The 15,210-nt window shown below is 34.0% G+C and overlaps 1 protein-coding gene across 2 annotated transcripts in view; it reads left to right on the top strand.

Moving 5' to 3' along the window:
* The window catches only part of LOC128996702 (putative phosphatidate phosphatase), a 29,539-nt gene that overhangs the window by 9,942 nt on the left and 4,387 nt on the right, over positions 1–15,210 (top strand). Inside the window, exons 4-7 of one of the 2 annotated variants that reach the window (XM_054422141.1) lie at positions 1,353–1,562; positions 2,343–2,400; positions 4,490–4,666; positions 12,878–12,976. In XM_054422141.1, coding sequence (XP_054278116.1) covers positions 1,353–1,562; positions 2,343–2,400; positions 4,490–4,666; positions 12,878–12,976 — 544 coding nt within the window. Of the gene's footprint in view, positions 1–1,352; positions 1,563–2,342; positions 2,401–4,489; positions 4,667–10,159; positions 10,815–12,877; positions 12,977–15,210 lie in introns of those variants that run through there. The other variant, XM_054422143.1, reaches the window with a different exon arrangement.

Below are 15,210 nucleotides of genomic sequence, written 5' to 3' on the forward strand. Positions count from 1 at the left end.
CTCATGCAACACGGAAACATCATCATCGTCTTCTGGGATCATGGAAAAATCTTGAATATCTTCCTCGGGTGTGCGGACATCACCATCGCCTTCTGTGTTCATGGAAACAACATCATTTTTCTATTAGCTGCAATATCTTGAACATCTTCTGTGGTCTTTTAGACATCATCGTTACCGCAATTGCAAAATTCATGAATTTTTCAACCACGCTTTTGAGACTTGTTCTGTGATCCCCATAGTAAAATCTCTGCTCAACTCAGTTTATTTTCTATTAAATACTCCAAACTTTAGTAAAAATACAACTATTTATTTTTTTTTTTCATTCGAATGTGGTCAGGTTATTGATTTAAATAATTGGAGGTCTGCTGTCCAAAGCTACAAAACTCACCCAACTCTCAGTTCTAACTATTCTCTTTTACTATCTCTTTATCTCCTAAACTCAATTATACTTGTTGAGTCAGATGAAATAAAACTAGATATCTCATTGTTAAATGTTTCTACCATAAATTAACCAAGAATTTACTAGTGCAGAAGTAGAAAGAGAAGATAACTAGGGCAGTTGTAAATCCATTGTTTAAGAAATGCTACAATATTATATAGAATGATTAAAGCATATGAAATAATCTGGTCGACAATCATAAGTGATAAATTGGCACTAGCATCCGTTTTCTATGATCACACAAAGCTTTTATCTCAAATTATATAATTTCATGATTATATAATTGCATTCGATAGGTCAATGTCAGTCTTCATTAGCAAATGTTTCAGATAAAATAAGACAAAATTTCAAGTTTCTTATCACCAAAAGGCTCTTAGCATAGATTTTGGCAATTTTCGGAATGGCAAAGAATTTTTACATGGATAGTTTTCCAATAAACATCTTCACATTTTCAACACTATGTCTATAGTTTTGCTCATGATTTTTTTATGCTAATTACCGTTAAAAGTGTTTTGAAAACAGAGAGTTTAATGCTGTTCCATCCATTTACATCTATGAAAAAGCATTAACAGGTTAAAATACATATTTAATATTTGTTACTTATTTAGTATTTAGAAAGATTTTCTTATCATCGTTGATATTTATGTTTTCATAAAGTTTTTATTTGATTCATTTCTCTATCAGAATTGCATAACTACAGTTGCAAGTATGTACTGGCTCTGTCTATACTTGTTTTAATAATTTCTGCAAAAAACTTGAGGAAGTCTCGTAATCCAAATTTAGCCTTATCTACCCTTTATATTCAAATGTCTGGATTGTTTAAAATTGTTGTCCCATGGTGTTTGAATAGAGTCCCTCTGTACAATTATTATTTTGCCAATAGTTCCTCCGTGTATCATATATCTGTTTGTAGATGTTACTGCGTAATCGGAGTATTCGGTTTCGGTGCAGCGTGCAGTCAGCTGCTCACGGACATCGCCAAGTACACCATCGGTCGGCTGCGACCGCACTTCTGGTCTGTCTGTCAGCCTTCCATTGACTGCTCACTGCCCCAGTACCAGAACACGTACATCATTGACTTCACCTGCAAAGGGGACAACGCTAGACTGATAAGAGAGGGCAGGTATGTGAGATATATTCAGCAATGTTAGACATGTCTTCCCTGATCGCGTAGAGAACGGTTTCTCCTTGCTAAGGACTGTGTCCTTTTTGTCTTGGTATTAATAATGAATTGGTCTAATTATCAAGACAGTACTGCGGATAGTCGTAGTATTCACTATTGCGGACGTTAATCGACACCAGGGAGTGTCGCATCCACAGTGCATGCCTATCCAAAGTCTTAGAAAGGCCGGTGTTGTATGTTGAATCCGCCACATTTTATGTTTTTTGATTTTTTAAATATTTGTACATGTTGTACTCGATTCATCACGCCTGTCTACGCAGAACTACTTGTAGCATTGGTTGAGGTAGTGAATTAGAACTGACGACAGGTGAAACCGCACTCAGCCTCTGCATCCCCCCACTGTCTCACCCCACATTCCACTCCCCACACCCTTTGACGCAAATCTTAACACTTTTCATTGAAGTTACATGATACAATGATGTATGTATCGTGCCTCTCATCCTACACTCATCTCCATTCATACTTGGCTTAAAATACCTACTTTGTATGGTCGCCATTTCATCGAAAAGTATCAAAGTATAAAGTATGAGAAAAATACATCATTACAGTAGAAAAAGCTGTGTTTATTTGGATACAAATCTCTATAATAGCTTTCAGATAAACCACAACACAGGGCTAATCGAAGTTACATTCCGAGTACCTTAACAGGGTAAAGCTACAAGTGAGTACAGATTATAGAAGAGAAAATTGCATTAACGAGATATTTATGTTTTTTTCCAGGTTATCATTCTTATCAGGACATTCCTCTTTCTCTGCCTACACCATGGTCTTTCTTGTTGTAAGTATAATTTTTAATTAATGGTTTAATGGTTTTAGTATGATTATAAAGACTGATTTGAATGGCTTTTGTAGCTAAATTGTTTAAGTTTTAGATGTTTTGTTTTTTTTGGGAATTAAAATGATAATATTTTGAGTTATTTAAGTGAATCAAGTTCAGAAAATAAAGATTACTGCTTAAAATCTTATTTTGATGTGCAGTGAAGTTTGATGTGCTTCGTTAACTATTTTTTAATACAGCAAAACCTCACTAACTCGACAGTCTGTGAAACTCGAAAGTCCATGTAACTCGACAGTATGTTACTCAATCGTTAATAGCTGACAGGGCGCATGCAAAAAAGCATTTTTTAGAACATTTATATTTGCTAAGACAATCTTTTTTATTCAATATGTAAATAACTCAGGATGGTAATAAACTTCTATGTTAAAACATTAGTCCGTTATTTATTATAACCTATTAAACATGCCAATGTTCTGGATAGCTCGACAATCCCTAAACTCAAAATCTGGGTCCACAAATTGTCGAGTTAGTGATGTTTTACTGTAGCTCTTTTAGTCAGCTTTGTAGACTGTGGTTCAAATACAAGTCGTCAAAGCAGTGGCGTAGCCAGGATTCTGCTTTGGGGGGGGCCCGATCCGGGGGGTGTGGGGGGCATGGAATACCCCCCAGGACCGAAGGGGGAAAAATTTTGGTATTTTATGGTGCTAAATTGCAGTTTACAACACCTCTGGAGGCTCTAAAGTAGAGAATAATATTGGTGTATTACTACTAAAAATTTGTTTTTTTACTGTTCTGAAATCTAAACAAGTTGCCTAAACTACTATTAATCTACGTGACGTAATTTTAATAAAATAAATCAAGCTAACAAAACTACACTCAACTTATAGAATAAAGCATACTACTGGTCGTCCAGTGATCGAAAACTCGACCCAAAAATATGTAAAATATGAAAACGTCATCGTCGTCTTGCGCGATAGTGGCAAAATCATGAACATCTCCCGCGGCCATGTAAACGTCATTGTCTACTCCCGCAGTCACAGAAACGTCATCGTCGACTTGCGCGATCACGGCTAAATCATGAACATCTCCCGCGGTCATGTAGACATTATCGTTGTCTTCCCCGTTCGTGGCAAAATATTGTATCATCTCCCGCGGCCGTGTTAACATCATTGTCTACTCCCGCGGTCACGGAAACGCCATCGTCGTCTTGTGTGATCGTGGCAAAATCATGAACATCTCCCGCGGCCATGTAAACGTCATTGTCTACTCCCGCAGTCACAGAAACGTCATCGTCGACCTGCCCGATCGCGGCAAAATCATAAACATCTCCCACGGTCACGGAAACGTCATCGTCGTCATGCGAGATCGCGTCAAAATCACGAACATCTCCCGCGGACGTGTACACGTTATCATCGTCTCCCGCGGTCACGCGTCATCGTCGTCATGCCCGATCGCGGCAATAGCGGTTTCCGATCGCGCGATCTTCGGAGACGTGTTTTAATTGCATTTTTATGTGTTTTTATTGATAACATTCCAGTAATCCGGCATTTTATATAATAACAACACGTATTGTGTAGTGTGTACGCACTCATTTGACTGTTTGTAGAACGCGCATTGCAACGCTCCCGTGTGCCGTGTGTACAGGGTAACTAAAAAAAAAATTTCGGGGGGGGGCCCGGCCCCCTTGGGCCCCCTCCCTGTGTCAAAGAGAAGACAAAAGATAAATACTTTAGATTGGTTTATTTGGATACATAAATTTAAACAATAATTTATGGTTTAGGTCAGCGGTTCCTAAACATTTTGGTCTGGTGACCCACCATCACCTTGGATTTATTTTTCGCGACCCTGAAACGCAAACATGTGAAAGGTAAAAATAATTTTACGCAAAGGAAAATTTCTCAAAACTGTATAGGCCTAACGCTTTGTTCACAAGAAGAAGAAATGTAATTTTTCCCTTCTGGCGTTCCTGTTTGCAACAATTGTGGAAGGTAAAAATTTATATATATATGCCAAGGAAAATTGGAAAATTCCACTGTACAACGCTCTATTCACAAGAAATGTTTTTAACATTCTGGGTCGCTTTCCGCAGCTCTACCTCCAATGCAGAGTGTACTGGAGAGGGTCTCACCTGATTCGACACTTTGCTCAGTTCATCTGTATCTCGATGGCGTGGTTCACAGCGTTGTCCCGAGTGTCGGACTACAAACACCATTGGAGTGATGTGCTCGCTGGCTCCCTACTCGGCACCACCGTGGCGATAGTTGTGGTGAGTACGAGTGTAGTTTATGTACTACTAGGTGCGGTGTCTTCCAGGGAAATCTTGAAATCGTTGACTTTTAGTACTGAAGTATACATATCCAAACCAATTGTAACCACATTTTAGTGAATTTCTCCTATATGGAATAAGTTATTACCTTAGGTGGCATAAGATATTGGCCCTAGATCGATTTACTTTTTCATTTTGATGTCCCCACGGACCAAAAACACAGTTGGTTTGGATTTGTATATTTTATGTTTTTGTTTTATTTATGTATTCTTCTTGAAGGTTTGTATTGTTGTTAAGCAAATACAGTTAGTATGTTACTGCAATTAATTTTATTCAAAATGTATGTATATTTATTCCCTTTGAGGTTGATTTTTTTTCGTCGAATATAGGTCGCCATTCGAGCGTTCGGATAAATGGCTCGTGGCGACCGATACTCGCCATTTGACCCCAAATATTTAGTTTTTTGTGAGTATAGGTCGCAGATTGTTATCCACCTTGTGTTGTAAAGAAAATTATAAAAAAGCAAATTAATATCAGCTGAATTTAATTTTAGTTTTAGTTGTTTTGATTTTGATTTTATTTTACAGAGTCTGTTTGTTTATAACTTTTGAAATACAACAAATTAAATTTTTTATTAATATAAATGTATTAGTTTATTTTTGTGTTCAGTAAAAGTGGGCTGAACATTAGGCTACAATAATTTATTTATGGAAAAATTATTTCTCTAGAACTGGTTAATTTCAGCTCCTCGGTATGTGTTTTCTTGTTTTAGAATGATCAAAGTCTGGTTTTCTCAGTCTAACCCAAAATCAAACTAAGTATTTGTTCTGAATAACAAAGCATCACAACATTATTTCGGTGTTTGAGCATTGTATACATCTAAATGTCTTGTTTTTGTGTGGTGCATAGTAAGAAAAACACATATTATGTTGGTCACTTTATTTCCTGCATGGGGCTCCTTTTTATTCATATGTAAGCTAACCAAATCAGCCCTTGGGCTTTGTCATTAAATCTTCATAGTCTGACTAATGTGTAGTGCCATTTCGAAATGTTATTGGAAAAAATTTGGTTTTTTCAAATATAAATTTTAAGGGCATTTTAAGTTCAGCCACATAGAAGTAAAGTTCAGAGGAAACACTCAATGGAACACTTAAATGGTGTCTAGCACTAGTTGCTGGTGTCTAAGGGAACGGATCATGGCGTCATGTACTACAACGCTCACGGTGAAGGAAGAGCCCTGTGCGATAGGAATTTCCACACGGTGGTAGCCGCTCAGGCTCTTCCTTCCTCCTTACAAGTATATTTCCGGCACGACATACTAGAGCTGAAAGTGCACGGTCGTACCACAAGCTTTCTTTGTCTGTACCTTACTTCTCTGTGGTTCAGCTAACGTAGACTGAAGTATGCTTAAACCATTATTGCACCATACTGTATGGTTTAAGCATACTTATTACTTGTAGAACTCTTCATATCAGTCGGGGAACATAAATTGGTTTTGATAATCAGAGTGGCAAACAAATTGCTCAAAGATTCAAGAATAAGAGTAAGAAAAGCAATGAATGTTAATAGGATGTGGTTAACACAGTATTTACTTTTAAAAACTCCCCCAAGATAAATGGAGGTATGATTTTTGGATAGAAACACAAAAGCCCAAATTACTTGTGTTGAGATTGAATATGTTAGTGGGGAGAATAGAACAATAATTAAAAGATAGGAGCTTTTGGATATTTCTAAAAGTCAGTAATCTTAAGGTAAAATATGGGGAGTTATTCTGTATTGCAATACAAATAAAAATAATTTAAATCAGTTCAAATAAATATTATTTAGATAAGTTAGAGAAGAGAAGCTATATTTAGTAGACTATACAGAGTGCCCTGTAAGTAAACAGCCAAACTCCGGAAAATGGTTCTATGGGTATTAATTAAATCAAGCATGGATTTTTTCCCAAAAACACACCGTTAAGCCAGATATCCACCCTTTTTTTATCATTGAATTTTTCCAACTGATCTGCAGCTAAGCAATATACAAGTGGAAAGGGTTAACAAAGTGTTTTTTGGGAAAAATGTCATTCTTAATTTCCTCTTAATTTTGACCCTTAGAAACATTTCCTGGAGTTTGGCTGTTTACTTATGGGACACCCTGTATATGTGCATTTTAATAAGACCATGTATGTAGTTTGATGGTTCACAGTAATATTTTTAAGAAACATTTCTTAAAATCAGACTAGAATCTTGTTTTAACTGGAATGTTTTGTCCATAGATCTCAATATTGATTGAAATGTGGGAAATATAGCTTTGTGTTGCATGCTCTGTTTAAAGGGAATGCCAGAAAAAATTGCTTATTGTGCTTACTGTGTCATTGATTATAGATATTACACAAGCTGTAAATAAAGATCTGACAATGGGTGGTAGCCAAATTTGGCTGTAAAAGCATTAAAACAATGTTAATGCTTTAGACAGTGTTTCCATTTTAGTTTTTCTCACAATCATAGTTTTAGTAAATTATTTTTGTTTAAAAAGTTTCTCAAGCCGCTTGAGGATCAATTAGCTATTTTTTAGCTCTGACTAGATTTTGGGTTCCATTTTTTTTAATTGTTTTTGTGTGTTTTTTACTTGACTAGACAATTTAAATTACTATTTTCTTAGTGTATTTAAATAATCAATAGTGGTACACAGCTGATCTGTAATTACAGTGCAGGACTTCTATCCTTGAGTCATGGGTCCAATCCCGTCAATGACCATTATTTTTGTTAAGTGAATGCTCCGATTTGTCAGAATCGATAATGAAGTTTCAGGAAGTAAGAAACAAGTCTTTCAGGCAATAAGTGTCTAAGTCTTCAATAGATGTCCTTCCACAAAAACCAAACAATGTTTTGCATATAAAGTGTTTAATCATTTGTAAAAGGTTTTAAGCTTTAATTAATGTAAAATGTTAGTTGCTAATGATACTGTTTAAGCTTGTCTTTTTACAAACTAGTTTACAAATAAGGTTTAAAATGTTACATACTTTTTAATTTATTTTATGTTTTAACACCTTAACTATTAGATAGTTTAACATTATGATGTGATCATTGATAGTCGAGGAAATGTCACGGTAGAATGGTTGAGATTCTGCCTGAAGCTAATACACATTTTTATGTCTGCAAGGTTAGTTTTGAATTGTCTAAACTAGAACAAAACAGCACAGTTCATCAAAATGCTACTTGTGTTATGCATGTTGTAAAATTTACACTGGTAAAAGTGTAGTTCACCTAAGTTGTGTACACCTGTTTCACAATAGTAAAAAGGACGGACTATACCAACTCATGTTTTTATTTTGCTTAACACTGACAATACATGGTGTTCCCAAATTGTGCCTTTAGTCTAAAAAGTGTGGTAGGATCAAATTTAACAAAAAAACCTATTCATGTTTTAAAGTAAAATATGCTGCTGGTGTCACATATGTGGATTGTGAGAACAATTTTTTTACCCTTGAGCTTCACAAAACATTGGAGATTACTTTGAAGGCATAACCCAACATTTATACAGAAAAAACATAAAATAATTATGAAACCCAAAGGTAAACTGTTACTAAATTATCTAATTGAAACCTTAATTTGGAAAATTACTTTAAACCCCAATTTAGGGTTAAACATCACGGTACCGGAACTCAACGCCTCAGGATTTGGACTCCAAAACCCCAAGGAGAATATGTCTTTTAAACATTCTAACATTCTATTTCTAGGGAGATAAATTCTGGATCCAGATGCCGTTTGTTATTAGGCAATAAATAACATAAGATTTTATCAAACAAAAAGTAGTCATTACTTAGACCAGGCTTTGAACTTCTCCCCTAAAAAAAATAAAATAAAATACCAATTGTGTGAATATCACAGATTAACAACTAATTTCATAAACTGACCCCAAATCAATTACTCTAGCCTATTTGAAGACTCTGTCTTCTGTAGGTTTGTTGTGTAGCGTGCCCAACATTACCAAACACTTCTTATTTATAATTTAACCCCCCTATTGTACATTTCCCGATTTAAATATGGAAAGAGATATGACTAAATTTTACAATCTGATTAATTGGGTACAGTTTTACTCAACGATATAAACAACTCATGGATCGCTGGCTCAGTGTTGGCCGTGCGGCCGAGCTTCCCCCACCATCTACTGGCAGAAGCCGACACAGCCCATACATTCACCATTATAAAACACACTTTTTATTTGCTGCTCTGTTAAAAATTTATAGGGATAAAATATTGCTAACGCTTGTCAAACTCTTTTTACTAGTTAAACCTTTTATGTCTGTTTTGTTTCTTGCAGAAAATAGCCCATCTGAATTCTTTAAAACTACAAATTCACTAAACCTGTTTTGTAGATGTTTTTAGACACTGATATTGCTAGTTCCAAATTGTACATGGTAAAATAATAATTAATAAGTGATTACAAAGGAGAAATAAAAAGTACAATAATTGTAATTGAAATTCTATTTTATTAATCGAAAAAATAGTACATAAACATTTGGAATAATTTTGCTAAGTTTTTATTTTTTTTCTTTCAATGTTTAATGACAATGTATCTTACAAAATAGGTCATACAAAAAGTATGCCTATCACGTTAATGTCAAGCATAGATTTGCGTTAAAAACTGGACAAATGTAGTGTAGGGTTTTTAAGAGTTCAAATGTGTTATTTTCTGCAAGAAAAGAAGAAGACATAAAGTTTAGAATAGCAAAAAGTGTTTGGCATGCATTAGCAACATTTTATATCTATATATTTAAACAGAACAGCAACTTAAAAAGGTGCGTTTTACAATGGTGAGTGTATGGGCTGTGTCGGCTACTGCCAGTAGATGGTGGGGGGAGCTAGACCGAAAACAGCGCCCCCAGTGCTACCGAGAGCGCAATCCAGTAGTTTTACATCGTTGGTTTTACTATATGAATGCATGCGGGAATAGTGTGCTGATAAAGAACATTGATCTTATGATTGGTACCATTTGCTTCCATGGTGTGCATCCAGCATAACGGGATTTTTGAACGGCTTGAAAATCAACCAATCTTTTATTTATGTATTGCCTAATTTAAAAAAAATATTAAATAGTTTGATGTTTTCAATGTGTTTTCACAATTTCTTGTGTTTCAATTTTAATTACACAAAAATTCACAAACATGAAAAAAACTTGAAATTATTCATGCATAGCTTGAATCTGGTGTTATATATTCCATGATAACGTTAAGTGATATAGGCCCTCTATAAATGATAATAAAATATCCCCCCACAATGCTGTTTTGTATTTCAAACAGTTAATGTTTTCCAAGTTTTTACTCTGGCAAACTTAATTCAAGCTTTTGTCATACACATTGTCAGTGTAGCATTAAAACTTAATTTGAATAAAAATTTTCTTTACAAATTCAATCATTACTTGCCTACTAGTATCAGAAACAAATCACTTTAAATATTCCTGAATCAATAGATTTTCCTCGACTACAAATGATGTTGTCTTCCACAGACGGTGTTCATTGCTCGGAACTACGCGCAATCGCCTACCGAATCGTTGACAAGACTTCTCGATCCATCATTGTCAACGGAACATCGAATCAAGTATATATAGACTGATTGAGTGAAGACCGTGAAAGCTGTGATAGTCAAATTGTGTTTATTTAAGTAGTAGTGTATATATTGTAGGGCTTTAGTATTTGCTTTTAAAATTAATACATCTAGACATTCCATCCCTATGTTAAAGTTGTCACCAGGATTAAATTGAAATGGTCGTAGTTGATGTGAGCCACAGACAGATTTATGTGCTATTTACTGTTTTTATAAGTAAATTGAATGGCCTATTGGCTATGTATGTGCAAAATAGGAAAAGAAAAACCCCTCACACTGTCCATTATTTGTTAATATCTTATAAAATAAATGTTCATTGTATTTTTAAGTCTACCTGAAGCTATTTGAAATATATTATTTTTTTAGGTTATGACTTATGGTTTGATTATTTCCTTTAGGATCAAAACATTTAGTTTCAAAAAGTTGTTTTAGATTTACTCCTGTTATGTATGTTAATTTTTTGCACTCTCTAATGTCGTTTACTATTTAAGTATCTGTTATAGTTCTTCAGAGATTTTTTTCTCTTTTGTTAATTATAACTTTCAGATTTTAGATATCACTGTTGTTTTTACTGTTGCCAATGCTTTTCACATTGTTTGTTTTAAAAAACGTGAACACTTTTTTTATTATTATTTTTTTGTCTCTATTAGGCGCTTTGTTGGTCTTTTGAATGGTTTTATTCTTCTCTTTTTGTTGCCCTTTATAGTATTTCTTTTAAATTGTTGATCATACATGTTTTTTCAGTGTTAAATCCTGTAATTAACTGTCAATAATCATGTTGTAGTTTTATATTATACCTGTTTGTACCTTGCAATTTTATTGTCATCTTATTAATTCCAAAAATGTATTTACTAAATTATGTAACCATTTTGTAAACTGGTTTATACCGTGAATAAAATAATTGAATTCAATCAAACTTTTTGATTTTTCTTTGGACTTTTTGTGACTATTTCTTGTACATTCATTATTCAACGTTTAGTTTTTGGAAGGAGTGTAACATGTGGTTGACTTGTATAAATAAAATGTAAATTCTGAATTCTAACCAAAAGTAATTTGTTAATAATTGGTTTGTTAGGTTGTTTCCATAAAAATTATAAGTCAGCCCAAATGTAAGAGCATAATAATCTGTGATAAGATTTATTTTTGTTTGTTAATAATCAGTAGTCAACCAAGCAAATAAGATATTAAGTATGGTGGATGTTTTAAATCAAAATTTGAGTAGGGAATATTGTAAATGCTCTTATGCGATGTTTAAGCACAAACAGTTATCAGCCAACTGAAATCTGGCATCATTACAAAGATCTCATTTGATTGTTTTAATACTGTCTACTCATAGCACAGTTGTTTAATCTGAAAGTTGAATAGGTTCTGAAAAGAGAGTTAAAATATAGATATAAAATATTAGTTAATATATAATTATAATAATAAATAATAAAATAAAATAGAGATATTAACACAGATGATAAGAATAAGAGGTCTAACATTAGATCCTTGAGGGACACCGTGTGCTACTCAAACTTTGTAAATAACGTTTGTGAGTAGTACATACTTGAATTCCAGCTAGATCAAACCAGAGACCAAAGGTGTATCCTTTTCTTCATCCACTACCATTCTAGCTAATTCTCTTTAGCACAATTAAGTCTCATCGTAATGAAACGTGCAAGAAAATAGAAGCTCCACCCAAGATAAATGTGTTCTCTGATTTGATCGCTTCATTCTTAGTCATCAACCGCCATTGAAGTACATTGATGGTTTACGGAATGAAGTATAAATTGATGCTACCTCCAAGTATAAATTGTGTTCTCTGATTTAATCGCTTCATTCTTGGTCGTCAACCGCGCTATTGAAGAACATCGTCAGTTTAGGGAATAAAGTAAAGTAATTGGACACAGAAAATGTGCCCAATTGGTCGAAGGAGTTCGATGTTGATCTTAACCCTTAGCACGATGTTTTTCATCGTATAGGTAGACTGCAGTTGTTCATCAGTCCCATTTGATTCAGGGACCAAAGTTAGTGAAACTTTGCATGCCAATTGTGGTGTGACTCGAGAGGGATTATCAAGCTTATAGGTGGCGTTTCTGCGACTATCAAGAACTGCGGTCAGTCCTGAAAGTCAGAAACATGCCGATAAACAATCAAAGTTCCCCTCAATTCAATCATCCCTATCTCAATATAAACTGATAAACGTCCACTGCCAGTCGCATTGTGCAAATGAACTGCAAACTCACTAAGCCGTTTTTCTTCGTCGAACACTTTTCTGCATACACGCTCGTCAACTGGCAACCGTAATCAACAGGAACTGTTCCCATCCTACAAAACATTGATACTTGTCGGGAGCGTAAATTTTCTTACACAACATTGTGGAATATTATGACGAGACTTATCGTCTCACAGAGGTTGGGATCGGATAGAATAATAGTGGATTAATTAAGTATAAGCATGTTGTTGGTCTCAGATTTTAACTAGCTTGATTGGCTATGAGGGGAGTTTGGAGACCTTTATTTACAGAAAACCAATATCATATGATTTTTTCAAATGCCCGTTTTCCTGATAACTTGGCATTTCCCAAACTCAGTCACCTTCCACATTTCATATTTTAAAAATTGTACTGTTTTTCCAGGTAAAGTTTGTCTCGAACCTTCGTCTAGATGACGTCAAAATCTACAAGCCAGCGGCTACATCGTCGGACGACGCACAGAACCACGGCGTCAACCTTACTGTAACGGCCAAACCGTAATCCTTATCTTAAACGAGCTTTCTTAAATCTTTAACTCCAATTCCAGCCCCTCAATACTATTTACAAACCTATTTGAATATAGTATTTCTGATAATAATGTGTAGGTTAAATTGCGTGGAGACGTTATATATTCTTAAACTCAAATAATTAGAGCTCATGAACTTATATTTTTTTTTTTTAAAGGTTGTTAACAGTTTTTTTTTTTACATTCTGACTTAATTTTAAGAAGGAAGCGTACAAGTGTAAATTTTTAAGAGAGTTGATTCTTGATAATCCGACATTCCTTGAATCGACCAATATCTGTACGATACTCAAATTTAAAAGTGTCTTGGAATCTTGATTAAGTTTTTGTTTTTGAATCGCAGCTTAATGGCTCTAATAGTCATTAATGAAAAGAAGTTTTTGTTATATGTAAAAGTAGACAGCATTTTTTTTTATATGTAAAAGTAGACAGATTTTTTTATATGTGAAAGTAGACCGCATTTTTTTACACTGGATATAATTTACATTAAAGTTTTACTTTTGTTATTGTCTATGAACAAAAATGGAAAGTTGCAGCAAGCACTGAACAACTTTATAATAAAGAAAAAAATCACTCACTGTTTTATTGTTCACTTCATGCATAATTTAATTATGATTGGATAGGTTAATTTTATTGATTTTGTAGATTTTCCAGTGAATTAAAGTGATAATGGGTGGAATTTTTACATTCATGTGCTTTGTTAGGTTATTTGTAAATTTAACACTTTTTCGGCATCCAAACTCATACAGGTAGACCTAATTGAATTTAAAATGTAGTTCTACCTTTGTTATTCAGGCTTACATGATATAGCTGTGTGCTAGAATCGATATAATGGTTGATTTAAATGCTTAGTCGTCAAGGAGTGCATAATCAGTCTTCTTAAGTCCACCTTTCATAGTTTATAGGTTATTTAGTAGTATTATTTTCACATACTCAATGTTTTCAGGGATCTCCCATTTTAATTTTAAGGTTAACTAGTTTAATTTTGATATTAAAATGATTTTTTATATATAAAATATTTTAGTTTGGAAGTGTAGGATTATCAAGAGTCTGCCGTACATTTGTTTTCAACGTTTTGCCTCAGAAATACTAAACGACCATTATTATCTGGCCTTGTAATCATTCGTTCTGGGCTGTGATCTTCACACTAACTAATACATCACTTATGCCATTTGAGAGAGTGTTTTGGGGTGTGTTTATTAATAGTGTGAATCTATCAGATATTTACATTTTTATGACAATCAAAAATGTTAAGAGTTTAACTTAGACCAGTGGCTCAAAAGGTGTCAAACACTTAAGCTTAGTATCATATTTGTTTGCTAATGAGATGATATTCATTGCGCTCTTGAACGGATCAGTAAAAATACCACTTATTAGAATTAAAGAAACAAGCTGGAATAATCTTTAAGAAGTTAACTAATAGTTGTGTTCAGATATCTTGCTATTTATAGTGATAACACTTTGAAATAGTAATTTACTAAATAGGTAATAACGTATGTGGTGCTTACTTTTTTACTAGACTAGTTAGCACTGCTTAGATTAGCCTATGTAAACCATCGTAACAATATGAATAAATTCTTTGAGATCAAATTGATTAGAAAATAAAGGAGTATCAAATATTGAAAACATAATTCATTAGATGAACATAATAAAAGCGCTCTAGCTTTTAAATTCAATTAATTACTTAAAACAGTAAACAAATAAATGTGTATTTGTTTGAGTACTGATTTTATAAATAATGTAAATGAGAACAAATGTTCTAACAGTAATTGTAGACTGTTTATGTAGGTGTTTCTCCTATACAGGGTGTTCAAAAAGTCCTGGTAAATTTTCATCTCTTTGTCAGAGTAAAGCCAAACTCAGATAGTTTGTTCATGGTAATATTGAACTATGCAATATCAACCATGCATAAACCCCCAAAAATGGCGGGATTGGTTCTGAATTTTCAAATTGTACCCTCATTAAGTGGCTCTCATTTTGTAACAAAAAGGATAACAGTAAAGAAAACAAGGTGTATGAAAGTTTTGAATCACTGTAATTTTCTATTGGTTTATAGTAGTTTACACAACGATCGCGTAAAGACTAAATTTACGTGAGTTGCGTACACTACTTTACCTAGGACAGTGTTTTAATTACTAAAAATCACTACTCATAACTTCTCGTTCATAACCTCTCATTGCCACTGACAGTCATG

The sequence above is a fragment of the Macrosteles quadrilineatus genome, unplaced genomic scaffold (assembly GCF_028750875.1).
Source record: "Macrosteles quadrilineatus isolate MER2022 unplaced genomic scaffold, UCM_ALF_1.0 Scaffold_6__1_contigs__length_79288215, whole genome shotgun sequence".
NCBI classification, from domain to species: Eukaryota; Metazoa; Arthropoda; class Insecta; order Hemiptera; family Cicadellidae; genus Macrosteles; species Macrosteles quadrilineatus.